The following is a 19306-nucleotide window of genomic DNA, read 5'->3' as shown; positions in this document are numbered from 1 at the left end:
GTAGACTTCAGGCACAGACCTTAGTTTAACTATTTGTTAAGTGTATAATGGAGAGTAGCTATACTAGATTCAGTCATGTGCTGTGACCGGCACAAATAGAGAGTTTGTAGTCTAGTCTTCCCTCTAGGTATTGTATCATTTGTGAAAGTGTCAATTTGATTTTGTACATACAGCCTAGTTAGAGAGGAAGAAAAAAGGATGCAATATGTAAAATGGGAGACACCAAACACTAAACTTGCAACACAGAGGCAGCATAAAGTCAAGGTATTAGAGGTGGGGTGGGGATGTAAGATGATATAAAGTGACAAAGGTTATTCATATTTTTTAATGTAACTTTTGGCATTATATTGCTACAGAATGGAGTTTTCTCTTTGACATACCCTTTCTTCCTTTCTCTTTTTGTCATTCCATCTGGATACAACTGGGGGCTGTTTCACTTACATGCCAACACATAAATGATATGCAATGCGCAATCTTATTGATTAATATGCAGTAGTGCGTGTCCTCTTGACATGAACTGACTAATACGGTCATGCATTTTTTACTGCATGCAACTAGGCATACTTAAATCTTTGTGAAATAGCCCCCAGAAGTGTTAAAACTCTACTTTCTCAGATTTTAACCATATATGATAGACATAACATAATGCAGAGCAGTTCTTGTGAGAGTGTTCAGTGAACGAGTTTGGCTGCAGCTTTAGCAAAGCCAAAGAGTAAAGACTCCTTAACCCATTGTCTGCTGGAACCGGGTGATAACTGAACAATGCCTAAGGGAATGACAGTATTCAGAAGTCAACTGATTAACCCACTATGTACTGGAAATGGGTGATCCCTGTAAAATGCCTACGGGGATTCCAGAATTCAGCCGTCAACAAGTTAACCCCATTTCCTACTGATGTTCCATGTACAAAGCATATTGGAATAACACAACTCAGTAATCAACAGGTTAACCCATTACGTATAGGAATTGAGTGATCCCTGTACAATGCCTATGGGAAATACAGAATTTAGAAGTCAACTGGTTCATCCACTATGTACTGGAAACGGGTGATCCTTGTAAAATGCCTACGGGGATTCCAGAATTCAGCAGTCAACAAGTTAACCCATTACCTACAGGAATCGAGTGATACCTGTACAAAGCCTATGGGAATTACAGAAACTATTAGTCTATGGGTTTAGAGTTATTTGAAGGTTTCAATCACTGTCACTTGCAACCGGTGATTCCGCCTCACTCTCCTGCTGCTGCTCCTCTTCCTCCTCCTCTTCTTCTCCTCCTTGTTCTTCCTCACTATCACTATCACCAAAGATCTCTTCCTCATCCCTAACTTCCCTCTTCCCTCTCTCTTCTTCCTCCTCTTCTTCCTCATCTTCTTCTCGCTCCACCTGCTCCTCCTCCTCCTCCTCTTCCTCTCCGCTGGCTGCCTCTTGTTCGCTCCCGCTTGCCACCTGTTCTTCTTCTTCTTCCTCTCCTTCTACCATCTCCTCTCCTTCCTCCTCTGCTTCTTGTTCTTCCTCTTCTCCACTGCCAGCTTCCTCCACTTGTTCAGCATCTAGTACAGAATAAAAAAAAATCACAGAAATTATCTAGCATATGTTTATTCCCATTGTTTGTGCCACACAATTATTGAAAAAAATGCTCAAAATATTTATATTTTGTGTAACATCCATATAATCCACATCCACTTACTGTAAGTATTTGGAGAGCAGAACTATTCATTATTAATATATGTTGTTGTTAAGTGCTTTAGGCATGTTAAATGGAAATGTGCTGCATATATGCTAAACTTTATATATGCGTGTATGTAATGGAACAAATATTTATTTTCCAATATTTCTCATCAAATATTCCATATGATATTGCCAGTATACTTATGCAATTCAACATAATCAAACTTTCAGGAAATCATGCTTCTTTTGTTTTACTATATTTGAAGAAAGTTTGTATTTAAAGAAAGATGACATGCCAATCCCAATTATTGAGGGGAAACACTGAAAATATGAAAAGATAGATATATTTTATTTTGATTACATTTTTTTGGTTTGGGGAGGGGGAGGGGGGGGTAGGGTTGGGGGATGGGCAACAAAAAGGTACAGTGACTACCTTTTCGCTTGCTAATATAAGCCTTGATCTGTGGCACAACATAAGATTACTGAGTTTGGGAGGGGGGAGGAATTTGCACCCCTAGTAGAAATGTGGATTAAAAAGCCAAGTTAAACTGGGCTAGAAGAAAAAATGAAAAAAAAAGGGCTTACCTGAATCTTGTTGCTCCACCTCCCTTTCCTCTTCTTCCTCCTCCTCTTGACTTTCTCCTTCTGCTCCTTCTTCTTCTTCTCCTCCTTCCTCCTGTTCTTCTCCCTCTCCTCCTTCTGTAGTCTCCATCTCAACTTCCTCTTCCTCTTCTTCTTCTTCCTCCTGGATGATATTCTCCAGTTGGTTCATTCGCATGTCCTGGAGAAGAAACACATCAAATTGGAATAATAATCCTTTATAATCAAAATAACAATAATAATATATCCATTTATATCACACAGTTACTAAATGTACATATATTACGCTTACTACTAGGCATCATATTATCCTGGCTGTTGCTGAGCCACCGCATAAGCGCTAAAGCGTTCAAGGAATAAATCATATCGGGTGCTTATTCACCTACCCTCGGTCGAGTGAAACAGAATGTGGATCAATTTCTTGCTGAAAGAAATTACGCCACGACTACTTCATGACTATATACTCACCAAGATGCAAGAAAATACCTTAGACATCATGAAAGGAAAAATAACAGTATATGGCAAAACCTATTAGTTTTTTTTGCTATATAACCACAGAAATATTTTTATGATTGATTTAAACAGGTTCATAATTTTGAGAGGGCTTAAATTGTTTTTTATTATTATTTGAATCATATCACACAATCAAAAACAATGTTATTTACACATAAACTGGATAATTTACTTCAGAAAAGGATAAGGGAAATCATTGCCTGTATTATTCTAATCTTGCTATATCATGTTGCAGCATTCAAACTAAAAAAAATCAATTATCGAGAAATTCCACCTTTTATCAGAGTCTCCATGGTCCATATTTTGATTTCTGGTTTAAATTAGACTATGGTCTAACTGTGCTAAGATAAAAATGTAAAAATATTGTTTGCAATATTTGTTTTTTATGCTTACTTTGCACTTTCCTCATTTGTAATGGTGAAGAAAATCAGCTTAGTTATTACTCCCTGGCAATTATGAATGGTTGAGTATCAAATGAGCTGATTAATTGAAACTGTACTGTTAAACATTTCAGTCACATGTGGCTTTCCATAGTTAAACAACAACCTAAGATTAGAGTTTGAATTGAACCGAGTTCAGAATATGTACTAAGAGGTTTAACATATACAATCAAAGTTGAAAGTACTGACCTGCATGGCTGACTCTTGATCATAGAGTTCTCTGTGCTTAACAACCAAGACAGAATTGCTAGATGGTGCATCTTTGACCCTCCTCTTACTCAGCCGCACCCTGGAGAAAAAAGGTAAATAAAGCATAAATGTAATTAAATGTAATTTAGCAGGATGCTCAAAAAAAAAGAAGGAAAGGAGGGAGTGTCATCGTGACACTAATGACAGTGATCCTTAGTGAGAAGAAAAATACTCACTGAAATAAATGCTGATGGTGATGATGATGTTGGAGATGAAGATGATAATTATGATTGGCGATGATAATGATGAGCGATGATGATGGTGATGATAACTATGATTGATGATGATAATGATGATGATGAAGGTGATGAGGATGATAATGGTGATGATGACGATGAAGATGATTATAAGATGTTGTTGTTAACATGTATGATTAATGGGAATATACAGGAAATGATAAGAGCTATGTTTAGTTATCATATCCAGCCAGCAAGGTGGGTGTTTTATCATGCTGTTCATAAATTACCAATGATTTTACGCACAGCTGGTTACCCCCTCTTGTGCTATATGATATATCCCTGTGTAGCTGACTTAGCAGTAAAGAAAATGCTCCAGTCATTCATAAAGTTGTGTGTAACTTTACAAACAGCTTTATGAGACATCCACCAGAGATTCCTGTATCTTATCCAGCCAGCTAGGTTGCAGCAGGTAGAAAGGTATACAACTAGGTACATGAGCATATAGGAACCTCTTGAATCACTTAGTATGAGAGGGAATTTCCTCTGTTTAAAACTGCTTTATATAGAGAATCATTCGTCAAGCTCATTCTGGCCGAGTCAAAATGTTCTCACCCTGAATGGCGGCAGATGGAAAAGCTGGCGTATGTCGTCATATGCTCTGTCTACACAGAAACAGCATTCAAGAGGCTCTCTCGTATCTTAATACAAATGCTTCTTATTATTACTACTTTAATTATCACCCTCCTCTTATGCTAATAGGCAGTATGATTCAAATTGCAAAAGCAATTCATAGAGTTAATATCTAAAGGTTATTATTTAATGAAACACACATTTAAATATATTTTGGCAATTTGGTGCACTTAGAAATGGCACAGACAGAGGTAAAAACAACATGGGTGCTATTCTCATAGTTCGTTCCCCAAAATTCTTATGCAGTCTAGGGTTAAACCTATGTTTAATCATTAGAATACCACCAATTGAATCAATGCATCATCTTATATCTCACCTTGTTTCCAGTTCATTGTAGAAAACGCCCTTTCCTTTCCGGAAGACGAAGAAGTAGTTCTCTTCATAGCCTCTGCTCGCCTTGTTTTTTACATTCCAGTTGTACTCTCTCGTAAGCTTGTATTCATACCTGTTATCAATGCAATTGGAGTGGAGTTATGTACAGAGTTGTGATGACACAAGTATAATTCATCGTTATAATTTCTATCTGAGAATGTAATGTTCAATTTACTTTTTATTTCAGCTCTCTTCACAATATAGACATTCAAATTCAATCCTTATATCAATTAAATTTGTTTGATTTGATGTCACTTTATTGAAATCACAATAAAGGAAAGAAATTTACAAAGACAATAGAAAACAGTAAAAATATAGATAGGCCCAGGTCATGACGCATAACTGTCGATACAGGGCAGTAGTATAAAACTTAATGTACAATTTCGATATACCAGGTATATAACATATACATATTTAAAAAAATTAAAATGTGAAATAATAATAACAGACAAAGCGGGGTAAATATTAGCAAAAACTATGGAAGCGTGATTGCCATGATGTACTTCTGCAGATTATCTGGTGTTGTCTTCAGTGAAAGGTGGTTGCCAATATACCGTAAGTAACGGTGTATTAACCGCACCTTTTTCTCGGCGGGATAGAAGCAAAAGTCGGGGGTGCGGTTTATACACGATGACGGGTTTGAGCCGGCCCGCCGTAACCCCTCACGTACATGTACGATGTCTGCCAGTTCACAACACATCGAGTGGCCGGGCGTAGCCGCCCAGGCAATGTAGTTTAGAGGGGTATGAGCAGCGGGTAATGGGAAGCAATTATTATTATCTTAATTAGATATTGTCCAAAACAAACGCATCCACCTTCATGACACTAATTTTGACTTTATTTTCAATTCAAAGTAGTGAAGTTTCCTGGCTAAATTAAAAGAGACGCCAAGCATACTCGGTAAAATTTTGTCACCGCTGAGCGGGAGGCATCGCAAGCGGGAGTTGAGTGAATTTAGAGATTGCGTTGTGATATGGTTATAGTGCGACTTAAGCTGGCGCTATTTAAACCACGCACGAGAGAGACGGCACGAAGCAGTAAACAAGTGGAATGCCTCTGGCCGTCTCACCTGCATCACGCGGTTCAATATAGCAGCAGTGCTGACTTTGAATACTACTCTAACTCGCACAAGATGTTCAGTGATACATGGTTACTCTTATGTCCACTTTTTATGAACTAGACCAATAAACTTACAGAGATATGATGGTTATTCAACAAAAAACCCCAACATGGCCAAAGTTCATTGACCTTACATGACCTTTGACCATGATCATGTGACCTGAAACTCAAACAGGATATTCAGTGATACTTGATTACTCTTATGTACAAGTTTCATGAATCAGATCCATAAACTTTCAAAGTTATGATGGTAATTCAACAGATACACCCAATTCGGCCAAAGTTCATTGACCTTTGACCTTGGTCATGTGACCTGAAATGTGCACAGGATGTTCAGTGATACTTGATTACTCTAATGTCCAAGTTTAATGAACTAGCCCAATAAACTTCCAAAGTTATGATGGTAATTCAACAGATACCCCCGATTCGGCCAAAGTTCATTGACCCTAATGACCTTTGACCTTAATCATGAGACCTGAAACTTGCACAAAATTTTCAGTGATGCTTGATTACTATTATGTCCAAGTTTCATGAATCAGATCCATAAACTTTCAAAGTTATGATGGGAATTCAACAGATATCTCCAATTCGGCCAAAGTTCATTGACCCTAAATGACCTTTGACCTTGGTCATGTGACGTGAAACTCATGCAGGATGTTCAGTGATACTTGATTAACCTTATGTCCAAGTTTCATGAACTAGGTCCATATATTTTCTAAGTTATGATGACATTTCAAAAACTTAACCACAGGTTAAGATTTCGATGTTGATTCCTCCAACATGGTCTAAGTTCATTGACCCTAAATGACCTTTGACCTTGGTCATGTGACATGAAACTCTAATAGGATGTTCAGTAATACTTGATTAACCTTATGGCCAAGTTTCATGAACTAGGTCCATATACTTTCTAAGTTATGATGTCATTTCAAAAACTTAACCTCAGGTTAAGATTTGATGTTGACGCCGCCGCCGCCGCCGCCGCCGTCGGAAAAGCGGCGCCTATAGTCTCACTTTGCTTCGCAGGTGAGACAAAAACAACTGGAAAAAAATGTCAATTTCTTTCTTTCTTGAACTTTCCTGTAATCCCGTATCCAAAATTCATGCTAAGACATCAAATTTCTGAAAGTGATTGTGAGGTTGTGATGCAAGAAATGTGAATGTTTCTTCCTCCTACGCTGGGAAAGACACAGATCATAATTTGATAAGATGTACTGGCATGACTGCTACTGTATGTAGTTTGCAATGTAATGGCAGTTCTGTGTGTGTGTACACTGTGACTGTGAGGTGAGTGAGTGTGTAAGTGGCCAATATTGTCGGGACCGTTCTTTCTTTCTAACATTTGTAGATGAATTGATCAAGAACAGCAGATTTCCGCATACCGGTAATCTCTTTGGATACTTAACTTTGAAATCTTAAACTTAGTTTTTGTTTCTTCGTACCTCAAATATGCATGTAAATGTGAGAAGAATTTTTTTTTTTGTCCAAAGTTGGGGGTGCGGTTAATACACGGGTGCGGTTAATACACCGTTACTTACGGTATATTGCATGTTTTTTTTTGCTGCAGCGGGCACAAGTAACCTCCTTGCAGGTGATCAACTGATCTGTTGGAGGAATCTCTCTACATACATGTACAGAGTGAGTTCAAAAGTGCCCTCTGCGGTGACAAAGAGTTCATGATATGGTGACCACCTTGCGGGCAATTTTGTACAAAACAGCGATTTTTATTGAGTTGTGTGACATGGTAATTATGCTTCCAATTATCAATTATTTTTGTAAAGAACTATGTCGAACATAAAATGTTTGATTTTTATTGTTTTGTTGAGTTCCTATTTCTGACATCCAGTTTGAAGGATGTGTGAGTGTTCCAGATGAGGTGAGTGGGTACACAGTAGGATTAATTCTTTAGATTTAAATGCACAGTGCTGGAGGAGGCAGATGGGGCTAAAGCGAGATAATAATAGTATACCTCAGAATAAATTATTTCTAAATAGATGCTGACAGTGCTCTTCTTATGATTAATGAAATGACATGAAATAAAAATAGATCAACTTACTCTTCTCCTTCCACATAATCGATATCTTCCTCAAAATCTCTCTTTCGCTTCCTACACGTCTCCTCCGTTGGTAAGAAATATCCAACAAACTGCTCCTCACTCTCATCAACCATACCCCTGGAGGGAGAAGAAAATATTTAAAATACATGAGTTTCACAGAAAAATTAAACTATGGCCCGTATTCTGAAGTCGAATTTAATTTAAACTCTGTTTTTAAGTTGTGATTTAACTATGGAAAGCCAGTTGTTACATAAATCTATAACAGTACAGGTTCAATGTATCAGCTCAGTTGACTCCCAACACATTAACTGCCTGGGAAAGATAAGATGACAGTTGTCATCATCATTAAATAATTGGTAAAGAGCACAGTAAACATGAGAAGCATTCACTGCAAACAAAATTTTGAAACGTTTGGCTTTCCATAATTTTAGCACAGTTAGACCATGGTCTAAGTTAAACCAGACTTCAGAATGCAGGCCTATATATCTAGTGATTGCCATGCTGCAAACCAGACACAGCAAGCCACTCGACACTGAACTTAGTACTAGTGGTAGAGTTCAGTGTCTGTCACTCAATCGTGTGCATTGAGCGATTCACAAGGAGTACCATATACATGTAGGTGATGTTCACTGATAGGTTTGCTCTAAACCAGTCAAACATGTGTATTTTTCCTAGTTTGATCTATGTAGTATCAATCTTTATATGACACCTAGATAGATCCTAGTCATTTGATTGGTTGTTTGACATCGATTATTCAGCCCATTTTACAATGACGTCATCAACCACGCAACTTTGATCCATGCAATTTGTCCATTGTATGCAAGCATAGAGACAGCAGGCACCCATTCATCACTTGTGTTTGCAGTGCACATATTGTATATAATACTGTACGCGACAATCAATAGACCAAGCTCACACTGCATGAACATATTTTGCATCGAAATTCATAAATTTCATATGAAAAAGAATCTATTTTAGGTGTCATATAAACCAAATAATGAATGTTCTCATCATTCGTGCAATGAACAGAATACTTCATTTGGTGAAAGATGAAATGTACGATCTTTTCATCTCCGCTACGCCTCGTTGAATGTATCATTTCATCTTTCACTGAATGAAGTATTCTGTACATTGCACTCATAAACATTCATTATTTGTACAATGGCTTTCGTAATCTATAACCCACCTGATCATGGCCTGTGACATCTCCTCAATCTGTTGTTGTGTTGATTTATCCCTTACAGCTGGATCCGAATCAAAGATGACTTGAGCACATGGATGAATCCAGGTCTAAGGACAAAGATAATAATCACACAAAAAGGTTTTATTTTCATACAGTACCTAATACATTGGAATAATGTCGCGTAACAGATACTTTATTACTCCTGGTTATCAGATCCTGGCTTGCCTGCACACAAATATATATGCCTTTCTCCACTCCCTGGGGAGCATTCCAACAAGAGTTTACATAATCATTTGCTAGGCATACTACGTAGGTTTTCGCAAGAGGATTAAAACTCAATTTTGTGCTCCCATGAGGTCTAACATGGACCACAATCTCTTTGATTACATCATTCTACCCGGCTGCTAATCTGCTTTATATGAACCATATTTGGCCTCTACATAGAACAAAGTACTTCTTTGCAAAGTTTGGTGAAATTTAGACGGACTTCATAATTTTTATCAGGTAAATACCCTACAAAAAATAAATAAAATATTGGATGTGAACATATCCAATCTTTGTCTGGATAAAATGCAAATCAATGACACTTTGAATCTTACCTCAAAGTCTGGGAAGACTGGCAGGATTTCAACTGGAGTAACACGAGATTTGCTGTAATGTGTTTCAATCTAGCAAAGATGGATGTAACAGGAAATGACAATACATTAAGAGCAGAAACAATGCTTGAGGAGATATATATCTTGGGTGGATCATCATTAAAATAAGCTTTATTGGATTCATAGATGCACAAAAATGGCTGAAAAATTCCTTTACGTTATGAGAAATGATTTTCAAACTTAATGCACTGCATCCCAGGGAAAAAGAGATAGGGCAACTTGGGGCTTTGACAATGAAATACCTAAAGAGCTCTTAAGGAATGTTTTGATGAAGATGGCATATTGAAGTCTTTGAAGTACATGAAAGCCTGAATTTTCACATTATTTTATGATTTTGACTCAGATTTTTTACGAATATATGTCTACTTTGTGCAGATATAAAGATTAGGGTTATTTTTCTTCTTTGATTAAAATGGCGCAGATAGGTCTAGGCGCAGACAAGGGGCACTGCGCAGACATAGTGCGCCAGGCGTACTTCACATTCCGTAATTAATTATGTCTCAAAAGAGATCCAAACTCACAAAACTCAGAATACTTACCGGTTTCTTTGCATCTTCAAATGTCTTCTGGATTGCACTGATCTGGTTGCTGCGGTCCTGATTTAACAAAAAAAATCATTTTGATTTTAAAATCTGAACCCCAGGCTACTTACAAAGGTATTTCAGAGTTATCGCTAAGTAAATAAATAGGACAGTTTGAATTCTACAATGGTTAATTAGAGTTAACCATATCAAATATGTATCTTTTAAATTCAGTCTGGTACTTCGTATGAAATGAAATAGAAGTTTGAACCCATACAATGCATTAACTTTGTGATACATATACATGAATATGTACATTCTAAAAAAAAATGCAATTTGTGTAATATAAAGAGCATTTTATATCAGTTCATAACATTTCTTTGTATGAAATAAAAATGATCACCAATAACATTTACATCTTTAATATTGGCAAATGTATACTTAAACATGAATAAGAATAGAAGTGCACCTCTTGAAATATGTTAGAAATTTATAAAGCATAATCCACATTACCTTGTAAAGATCCTCTTCATTGAATTGTTTCTTGAGATGGTAAGCGACTCTGTGAAGAGATAAGGAGAAAACCAACAGGGAGTATGAAATCAGTGACATCTCATTGTACAGAACAAAAACATAAGGTTAAAAAAAGATAGGTTTGCAGGAAAACAGTTTGAGATCAATCATTATCGTTGTTATTAAGGCCTGGTCACACCGCCCGAGCGTTGTTGGAGCGGTAGAGAGAGTGTTGAATTTCGCTCCCAAAATAAGGGAAAAAATCAAAACAAAAAAACAACCAATCGAAATTGAAAATGGTGAACGGTAGCGAGCGGTGATGATTTTTTTCTCTCCGCTCCACGACCGCTCCAACAACGATCGGGCCATGTGACCAGGCCTTCAGTTGTAATAATTAAGATCATTATTAAATATTATCATTATTATTGTCACCATTATCACCATCACCACCACCAAAACCACCACTATCACCACCACCAACACCACCACCATCACCACCACCACCACCACCATCACCACCACCACCATCACCACCACCATCATCATCATCACCATCCTCATCATCCTCGTAATCATGTTTAATGTTTATTTAAACCAATCAAATGAACAATGAACAATAAAGTTTAGAATTAACCCCGGTCCATAACAAAAACAAATATGCACTTGGTAGGGTATAAGGAAAGCATATTATGAATTATATGAAAGTATACAACACATGTAAAAAAAAATATTATGTGGAATAATCTGACAAGCTCAGAAAATGAATTATTCTTTCTTTGAATGTTGTTGTTGTGAATGTTTGTTATTATTATCAGTATCACCACCACAGACAACAACAACAATAAGAATATAAAGAACTATACATTCAATCTGCAAGTAGGTGGTCTGTCATGATCCATCTTTCAAGCAATAGTGATGTTATATGAAACATATTATTGAAAATTATATCTTTGATGATCTTAGTCATAATGATTAAGCTTATAAAAAAAAAATCAATCGTTGGTAAAAAAAAACATACAATGTACTCACTTTGTTTCAACTTTGTCCTTGCTATGCTGAGATCTGTTGTATTCACTGGAGATATATTCTGTCTTTCTAAGCCATGAAACGCTCTTGGAATGTTGCCGGGATCTGCACGCAAAGATTTTTTTAAGAAGAATAAGGTGAAAATTCAATCAAATTTGCAAACTGAGCGATACTACCTCCATGAGTACTTGGCATAATACAAAGTTTAAAGACTACGACTTGGCCAGCAAATTTACATAAATTTTATGACAATTTGATTACCACCCACAGTTACATATTAGCATATATTTGTGCATTTGAATATTTTTGTACATACCATACAATTCTCACCAATTTTCTATGTATTCTATTCTCCATATCAAGAGGGAAGAATGAGAAAAACAGAGCATTCAATTCCATTCAATTCTCCTAATTGTAAATTGGAAAAACTGACATCCACCCCCTGAATTATAATTAAAATGAAATAAATAATATCTTGTAAGCTGAATGAACATTTATCTTATGAAGCTTTCAAAGCTCAGATGCTTGAGCAAGGTTAGGAAAGATCATACTTGCCAACTTTAGAAGAAAAAAAAGAGGAATCCATTTTGCACGCAGAGTAACGGCGTGTGACATTTTGCGCGGGAAGGGTGTGGGGTACCCCCCTGCCACGGTTAGAAATATTTGGAATTTTAGAACATGAAATGGGGGGCTTCCTTCACTTTTGAAGTGCCTTTTACCTGTCCACAAAGAAGAAAAATATCTTAATTTTGTCCCAAAGTAATGAAATATGAAACAGGAAAATCAACAGGATTCATTTGCATGTGTTGTCGCTCTAGCTGTGTTTGCACGCGCTTCTGCAATGTGCGCGCCATGTGAGATAGGCAAAGTGAAAAACTACGTACAAGAATGTGTTCAGTAAACTTCAGTTAGTGGAAAAATAATGCTATTTGGGATATCGTGATATCCAGGTGCCCGCAAGCTTCAGATTGGTCTAACCTTCGCTCCAGCCGTTTTTTCAATATTATCAATGTAAAAATTAATGAAAATCGCAATTATGGAGTTGATATTCGTAATGCAGAATTGGCAATAAAAAATCGGGATGATTCCGCCAAAATCGGAATGGTTGGCAAGTATGTAAGATGCATTCTGCCAGCGGGTCATTAGTGACTGGAACTCACTCCCTGAAGATCGTAGCTACATATACAATGGTGAATAGATGCAAGATACGATTGTACAAGGTGTCAGCAGACCAGCGGTTCTGCTCACCACTTGAGTAGTACATGTAAACCCCTCTTATCATACTAACAGAGCTGACACTGTGCAGCTTCCAGTCAATTAGAAGGAAAACAGTGGCACATAACTGGAAGCCTGATTTCTTGGATCCACAGCACTCCCGGAAATTTGTGTAAAGGTAGAGTGATGCTTAATGTATATATGAATTAAAGTAACTTACCTCTTAGAATCTCCTGGGGTTGCAATCTCTTCTTCAAGAAGCTTCTCATCTGCTATGTCCAATTCAACATGTTCATCTATCAAGAGAGAAAACAAAATCAGGATCAATACCATTTCCTCACTACCGTCACCACCCTTACCGGTGCTAGCTAGTCTGCAAGCAGACCTTAGGTTTTCATGCAGTGCATAACACACAGTCTGAAGTAGTGAGATGAAAATTTCACAATACAGAAACTGTGAATTTAAATGAAAGAAAATGGTGAGCTAAACATATAATTCACTCTATAAAATTTACAATGGTTTAAAAGAATTTACTTAAGGTTTTTACTTTCACAGTTGAAAAGTGAAAAGTGAGCCTAAAACAGGTGTTTACCTGGAATTCTGTATGTGTCAGGGTTGATGAGATCGATGGTCACCCCCAGGTCATGCTCAGCCAGAAGCTCATGCTTGTAATTTCTCTCTAACGACGTGGCATTGTATTGGACAAAGCGGTTGGCCTCAAACGGGTAGGTGATGAACTTGGGATCAAACGGGATGTCGGGAAGGGAGTTGGCATACTTCACTCGACAGACAATGTCAGACCTTGATAGAAAAGAAAAACAGGACAATCCATTTACTGGCTCGATCCACATAAAAGGGCTTTTTATCATATGCAATAATCAATGCCATCAACCATACAAATCAACCACATGATGGAAAGCTAAGCTTCATGTTATGAGGTCCTAATTACATGTACAATGCTGATAATACAGTATTAAACATGGCCATGTTTTTACATGTTACGGTCATAAAGGTCATTTAACTAATACCCCTTTCATAAACCCAATTATGCGGATAATAAACAAAACAAATTACTTAAGCCGATTATCTTTAAGGACAGATTTACTTTAACAGCAAACATGCTGCTCCAATTAGATTTATATTCTGAGAGACCTTTATAGAAATGGGATTTTTAAGGCAATTCATCTCAATGGCAATTTTCCATGTACTTCATAAAAACTGCCTATTCAAAAAAGTTTGGATATCAAAGACAATAATCTTTTCATATTAAGCATTCTATGAGCAGGATGTAGACTCCTTGGCATTAAATATGTATGTAAATTTCACCTTTGAAATAATTCTTCTATTTTCACACTAATTGTAATTACAAAAATTTTGAAACATATCCTTGACATAAAAAATACACAATCCATTTACCTGGCTGGGCCTGTAGAACGGGATCTGTCAAGAAAAATACGAGAGAAAATAAAAGATTAGATTCCCAAAAGAAGTGGGAAAACATGAACAAATGAAATAAACAAGTGGAGTGCCTCTGGCTGTCTTACCTGCATAGCGCGATTCAATATAGCAGCAGTGCTGACTTTGAAAACTACTATAAAATAAATAATTCAAAAAACACCATTCATCTAATGATAAAATACTACGTTCATTGACAATAAATGACATTTGGCCTTGAACATGCAACCTCAGACTTGTCAGTGATACTTGTTTACCCCTACATGTATATACACTGGGTCATTCCATGCCAATTCACCCAATGAATGTGCAATTTTGCACGCGACCCTCTCGGAATTTGTTGTAAATTGGTACACATAAAATTCACCATGGCCCATGCATAAAACGAAAAAAATAGTCCAATTGGTCCGTCGGTTCTCGTGCTACGGCCCGCCCTTTTCTCCTTGTTTTGACAAAAATGGGAGTGACCTTCAACTTTTAATAGCCACTGCGTCATAACGTGTTGACTAATTTTCACTTAACTGGTACTATTTAATAGGAAATATTGAGAGGAATCCAAAACATGCATCAAATAATGTATTGGAGCGATTTATAAGGTCGTGAACTTTGACATTTATTTTGACCTTGAATTTGACCCCCGGACAAATAATTTTTTTACTTGATTTTCGTGTATGTTAATTATTAGTATGATATTGACAAAATATGTTAAAATCAATGATGATGATATTTCATTTCTTCACCTTTTAAAACTCTTCCAAAGATACCATGAAATTTCACTCCAGTCCCACATACTGATATTCATGTTAGTAAAGCGTTTACCAGTTACATGATTTCTTCCAATCCTAAGTTACAGTATGCATGCACATGAAAAGAAATTAAGCTCATCAGTTCACAAATGAAACATTAAACATTTATGCTCATGAATAGGTATCTGTTTAGGCATTTTGATGTTCAGCAATATATATCATATATATATATTCTTGTTAGTAAAGTGTTTACTTTTATGGGAGCCTTAATTAGGCATATACTCAACACTTTGATGATAAAAGTAAAGAAGAACTAGAAGTGAGATCCCAGCACGCGCGACCCACTACACGGCGCGGCACTAGTTAGAAATCCACTGCCAAACGCGGTTCATGGAGTGAGGTTAGCAAGTTATACTAACCTCGCAATACGTGTGAGGACGTTCCTACGTATCGCTCATCTCGTCGTGCAACAGCCAACAGGCCCCGGCAGAGTGACCACAAGTCCCATATTTCCCTGGATCGTCCCATATTTTGCTCCTTTGTCCCGGCATCCCGACGAACCCTTCCGGGACGACTATTTGTCCCGTATTTCAGAATATTGAAATATAGTTAATGCATAGAAAAGTGAAGAATTTTCATCAAATAACCAAAAGATGACGAAGAAAATTTACTGTAACCTTTTCCAAGTTCTGCGGCGATTTTCTTGCTAACCCCAAAAAAGTACATTGCAAATGAACTGGCCTCTTGCCTGTGTGTGGCATGATAAACAGTTTTTCCACCAAAATAATCACAAAAGCGGCGGGAAATTTTTATGAATATATTATTGATTCTCAGATTACTGATTTGGAGATGTAATCGGAGGGACAAGTTATTGAGTTTTCATAAACTAGATCTAGTTGTTTCGGCTTTCATTTTGAGTCTTGTTCCTGTGATCAATGCGAACTTGAAATGGGATGGGAGAGATCCCTGTATGATGCCGCGATGTTTCATCTAATTTTTAAGTTTGACAATGTTTCACTTTGATATTTATTTCTAAAACAATTTAGTTTTTTTAATTTAAGAAATATCATGATTTTTGTTTGGTTAGATTTGTTTGCTTGAAGCTTTTTTTTTCTATTCTTCTTTCTTCATCCTTCTATCATTCCTGTTTGCCAATTTTTTGTTCCATCTTTCTTTATTTTGTATATCTTTCTTTCCTGATCCTTCCTCTATCTCTCTGTTCATTTTTCCCTTCTATCTCTTACTTTCCTACTTTTTAATTTTTTTTATTTCCTTAATTTTTTCTTTCCTTATTTTCTTTGCTTCCTTCTCCCTTCTTCTCCTTTCATTCTTTCTCCCCTCCCATTACCTTGTTTTTCATTCTCTCCTCCCTCTCCTTTCTTTCATTTTTAATTCTATTTTCCTTCTAATTTTTTCCCTTATTCTTTCTTTCTTCCCCCCTCACTTTCCTTCCTTCCTGTTTTTCTTCTTTCTTTCTTTCAAAGAATGAAGGAAACACTTTTCTTTCCTCCTCCTTTTTTTCTTTGTCTCCTTTTTTTCTTTCACATATTTATTGATTATTCATCTTCCCTTCCTTTCTTTCTATATTCATTTCAAAGAATGATGGAAACCTTTCCCCCTCCTTTTTCCTTTCTTTCATCCTTTTATTCTAACTTTCTTTTTATTTCCTTCGTTTTCCCCTTCATTTTTCTGTCTTTCTTCTCAATTTATCATTTTATTTCTCTCCTTCATTCTTTCATTCACCCTCCCTTCCTATATTTTTTCTTCACAAGTCTAAGTACCGTGTAGCCTTCTTTGTTGACCTTTTTATCATTATTATATCAAGTCCTGGCTCGTTCGATCCGCTCGTGCAGCATGGTTTGTTATTGTCCCGTATTTCATTTTGTGAAATCTGGTCACCCTGTCCCTGGGCCCCGGAGCTCCAGCCCGCCGTACGGCACCTGTAATAGCTAGGCGCCATAGGCCGTGGCGCGGGAGCAATAGCGTGGCCATGGTGGCCGTTGGCCGATTTGAGCAAAACTTGAGCCGAGGCTCTCGGCTAAAGTTTTGCTCAAATCGGCGAGGGCCTTGGCCGAAATACTGGGCCATGGTTTGCAACTTCGCACAATCAATTAGTAAAAAAAAACAAATATACATACTTCCGATCTCTGTCCTTTCTTTCTCCACTCTGTATTGTCGGCGGCATTTCGATTCACTGAGCAAATAAAAGAGAAGAAAATCGACAGCAAAATTTGGTTTGGTGCAAACAGAAAAACATAGCACATGTAAATTGAACGATATACGGATTGAGCGATGTCCACGAGTAAGCAAAAAATAAAAGAAAACAAGCATTTAATTCCTTGACAAATTACACATTTTCTTATGTTTTGAAAACAAAATTAAAAATCCTGACGAGACTGTTGAAAGATTATCAGGATAATCAAGAAACAGATCAGATCAAAATAATATGATATTCAGGGAAGAAAAATATGCTTATTAAGAAAATACAGGTATACAAAACCATTCCACGATCCGATCGAGGCCCTTCAGAAGGGCCCCTTGGAGCAAACAAACACAAAGAAAAACAAGTACATAGAATTGATTAAAACAAAAACAAAATAAATACATTATACATATTTCAAATACAAAAAGCATACAATTTTGGAATTGGTAGTTTAAACACAGTTTGACATCAGCCAGAGCTGCCAGACACATGATTTGAGCTCTTTATCATCTCAAATTCGTTTGTAATTGATTCCGAATTGATTATCATGTCATGTAAGTTTTCTGAAAGTATCAGTTTTCAATGATTAGAATATCACAAATTTTCTGCTCGCTCCCCGTGCTAAATCCTTTTTCATAATAGTAAAAAGTAAATAAAAATGTCCCGTTTTTTAAGTTCTATATTACATGTAGACCTAAAAAAAACCAATACCATCCTTAACGTTCTGCGTTCGCAATAATTTTTTTTAATACCCGTATAAAAATCTGTCAAAAAGGAAGAAAGACATAAAGAACAGATTGTCTCTCCCAAAAAGGAGGAAGTGTGGGCCAATGCTGGAAGGGGGGGGGGCTTTCTATCCTGCATGATTATCATTTTTCAACTTGAAAAAAGGGTTTAAATTGTAAAAGAAGGCTATGATGTGCGTGAGGATGTACTTGTTTTTAAAATAATTTAAACAACACTGTTTATTATGTGAATCGCACAGTAGTTGTTCAGTGTTTAAAATATTGAACAACGTGTACAAAGTTTAAATTCAAATATTTAATTTATCAAAAATTCAAGCATGTTTTTTTAGATCTTAAACACATGTTTAAACTGTTTAAACAACTACTGTGCGATTCACATATTAAGCAGTGTTGTTTAAATCATTTTTAACAGTAGGCCTATGGTGAATTTTATGCCCACTTCCGCTCCTTTCTTTTTTTTTATTCCATCGTTCATTGCTTGGTTTCCAATAGTATATCAAATGATATTATCCTATAAGTTTCTCAATTAATGATCAAGGTAATTCCCATGAAACTAGACTCTGTATTTTTATTCATGAAAAAGTAAAAATCTCTCGAAAAAAAGAATTGTGAGAAATACCTTACCAATAATTTCTTTCTTTCTTTTTTTGCTTATTTGTTCATTGTTACTTTGCTCGTTGAGTTTTTTTTTATCCCGAAATTTTGTGATGTATACTATATTCTAATATAATCAATTTTGAATTATAAATTTTTCGTGATGGAAACTTTTGTTTTGCAAAGCTGAGGCTTTTCCAAAGGTTCTCTTTTTCCATTATCAATATATTGTAAACGAACAGCCCTTATTTGTATATACACGTGCAGTACATTGTAATAATTATGTCAATATTTTTATAAGAGTGGCCAATAAACGATCAATAAATCAAGTATCAGATATTTCTCAGAAGCTTTCCGCCATCAGGATTGCAGAGAGTCTTAATGAGTGACCCCATAATAAACCCGGCATAAACCGTATTTGATACCAGCTGATGGTTGATAGAGCGCGCAACATCTTTCTCTCTGGGCCAGTGAATTAGAGATAACACTCCTAAAAAAAACTTCAAAAAGAAAACTTAATTGTGAAAAAGGGTCTATGAGCTCTTTTCCAGTGAGTGCAGTAGTGT

The 19306-nt window shown here is 36.5% G+C and overlaps 1 protein-coding gene across 1 annotated transcript; it reads right to left on the bottom strand.

Annotated features, from left to right (window-relative positions):
- Window positions 1-381: 381 nt before the first annotated feature.
- Window positions 382-17482, bottom strand: LOC121418176 (RNA polymerase II-associated factor 1 homolog). Its single transcript, XM_041611898.1, has 14 exons — window positions 17336-17482; window positions 14413-14436; window positions 13589-13797; window positions 13217-13292; window positions 11785-11886; window positions 10756-10804; window positions 10261-10317; window positions 9665-9733; window positions 9069-9172; window positions 7883-7999; window positions 4655-4783; window positions 3410-3509; window positions 2253-2448; window positions 382-1549 (listed from the first exon to the last, which is right to left on the bottom strand). The coding sequence occupies exons 1-14, from the start codon at window positions 17380-17382 to the stop codon at window positions 1194-1196; spliced, it is 1635 nt and encodes a 544-aa protein (XP_041467832.1). The 5' UTR covers window positions 17383-17482; the 3' UTR covers window positions 382-1193.
- Window positions 17483-19306: the final 1824 nt, after the last annotated feature.

The sequence above is a fragment of the Lytechinus variegatus genome, chromosome 7 (genome assembly GCF_018143015.1).
Source record: "Lytechinus variegatus isolate NC3 chromosome 7, Lvar_3.0, whole genome shotgun sequence".
Lineage (NCBI taxonomy): Eukaryota > Metazoa > Echinodermata > Echinoidea > Temnopleuroida > Toxopneustidae > Lytechinus > Lytechinus variegatus.
The sequence above is the reverse complement of the archived record's forward strand: the minus strand, read 5'-3'. Positions and strand labels throughout refer to the sequence as shown.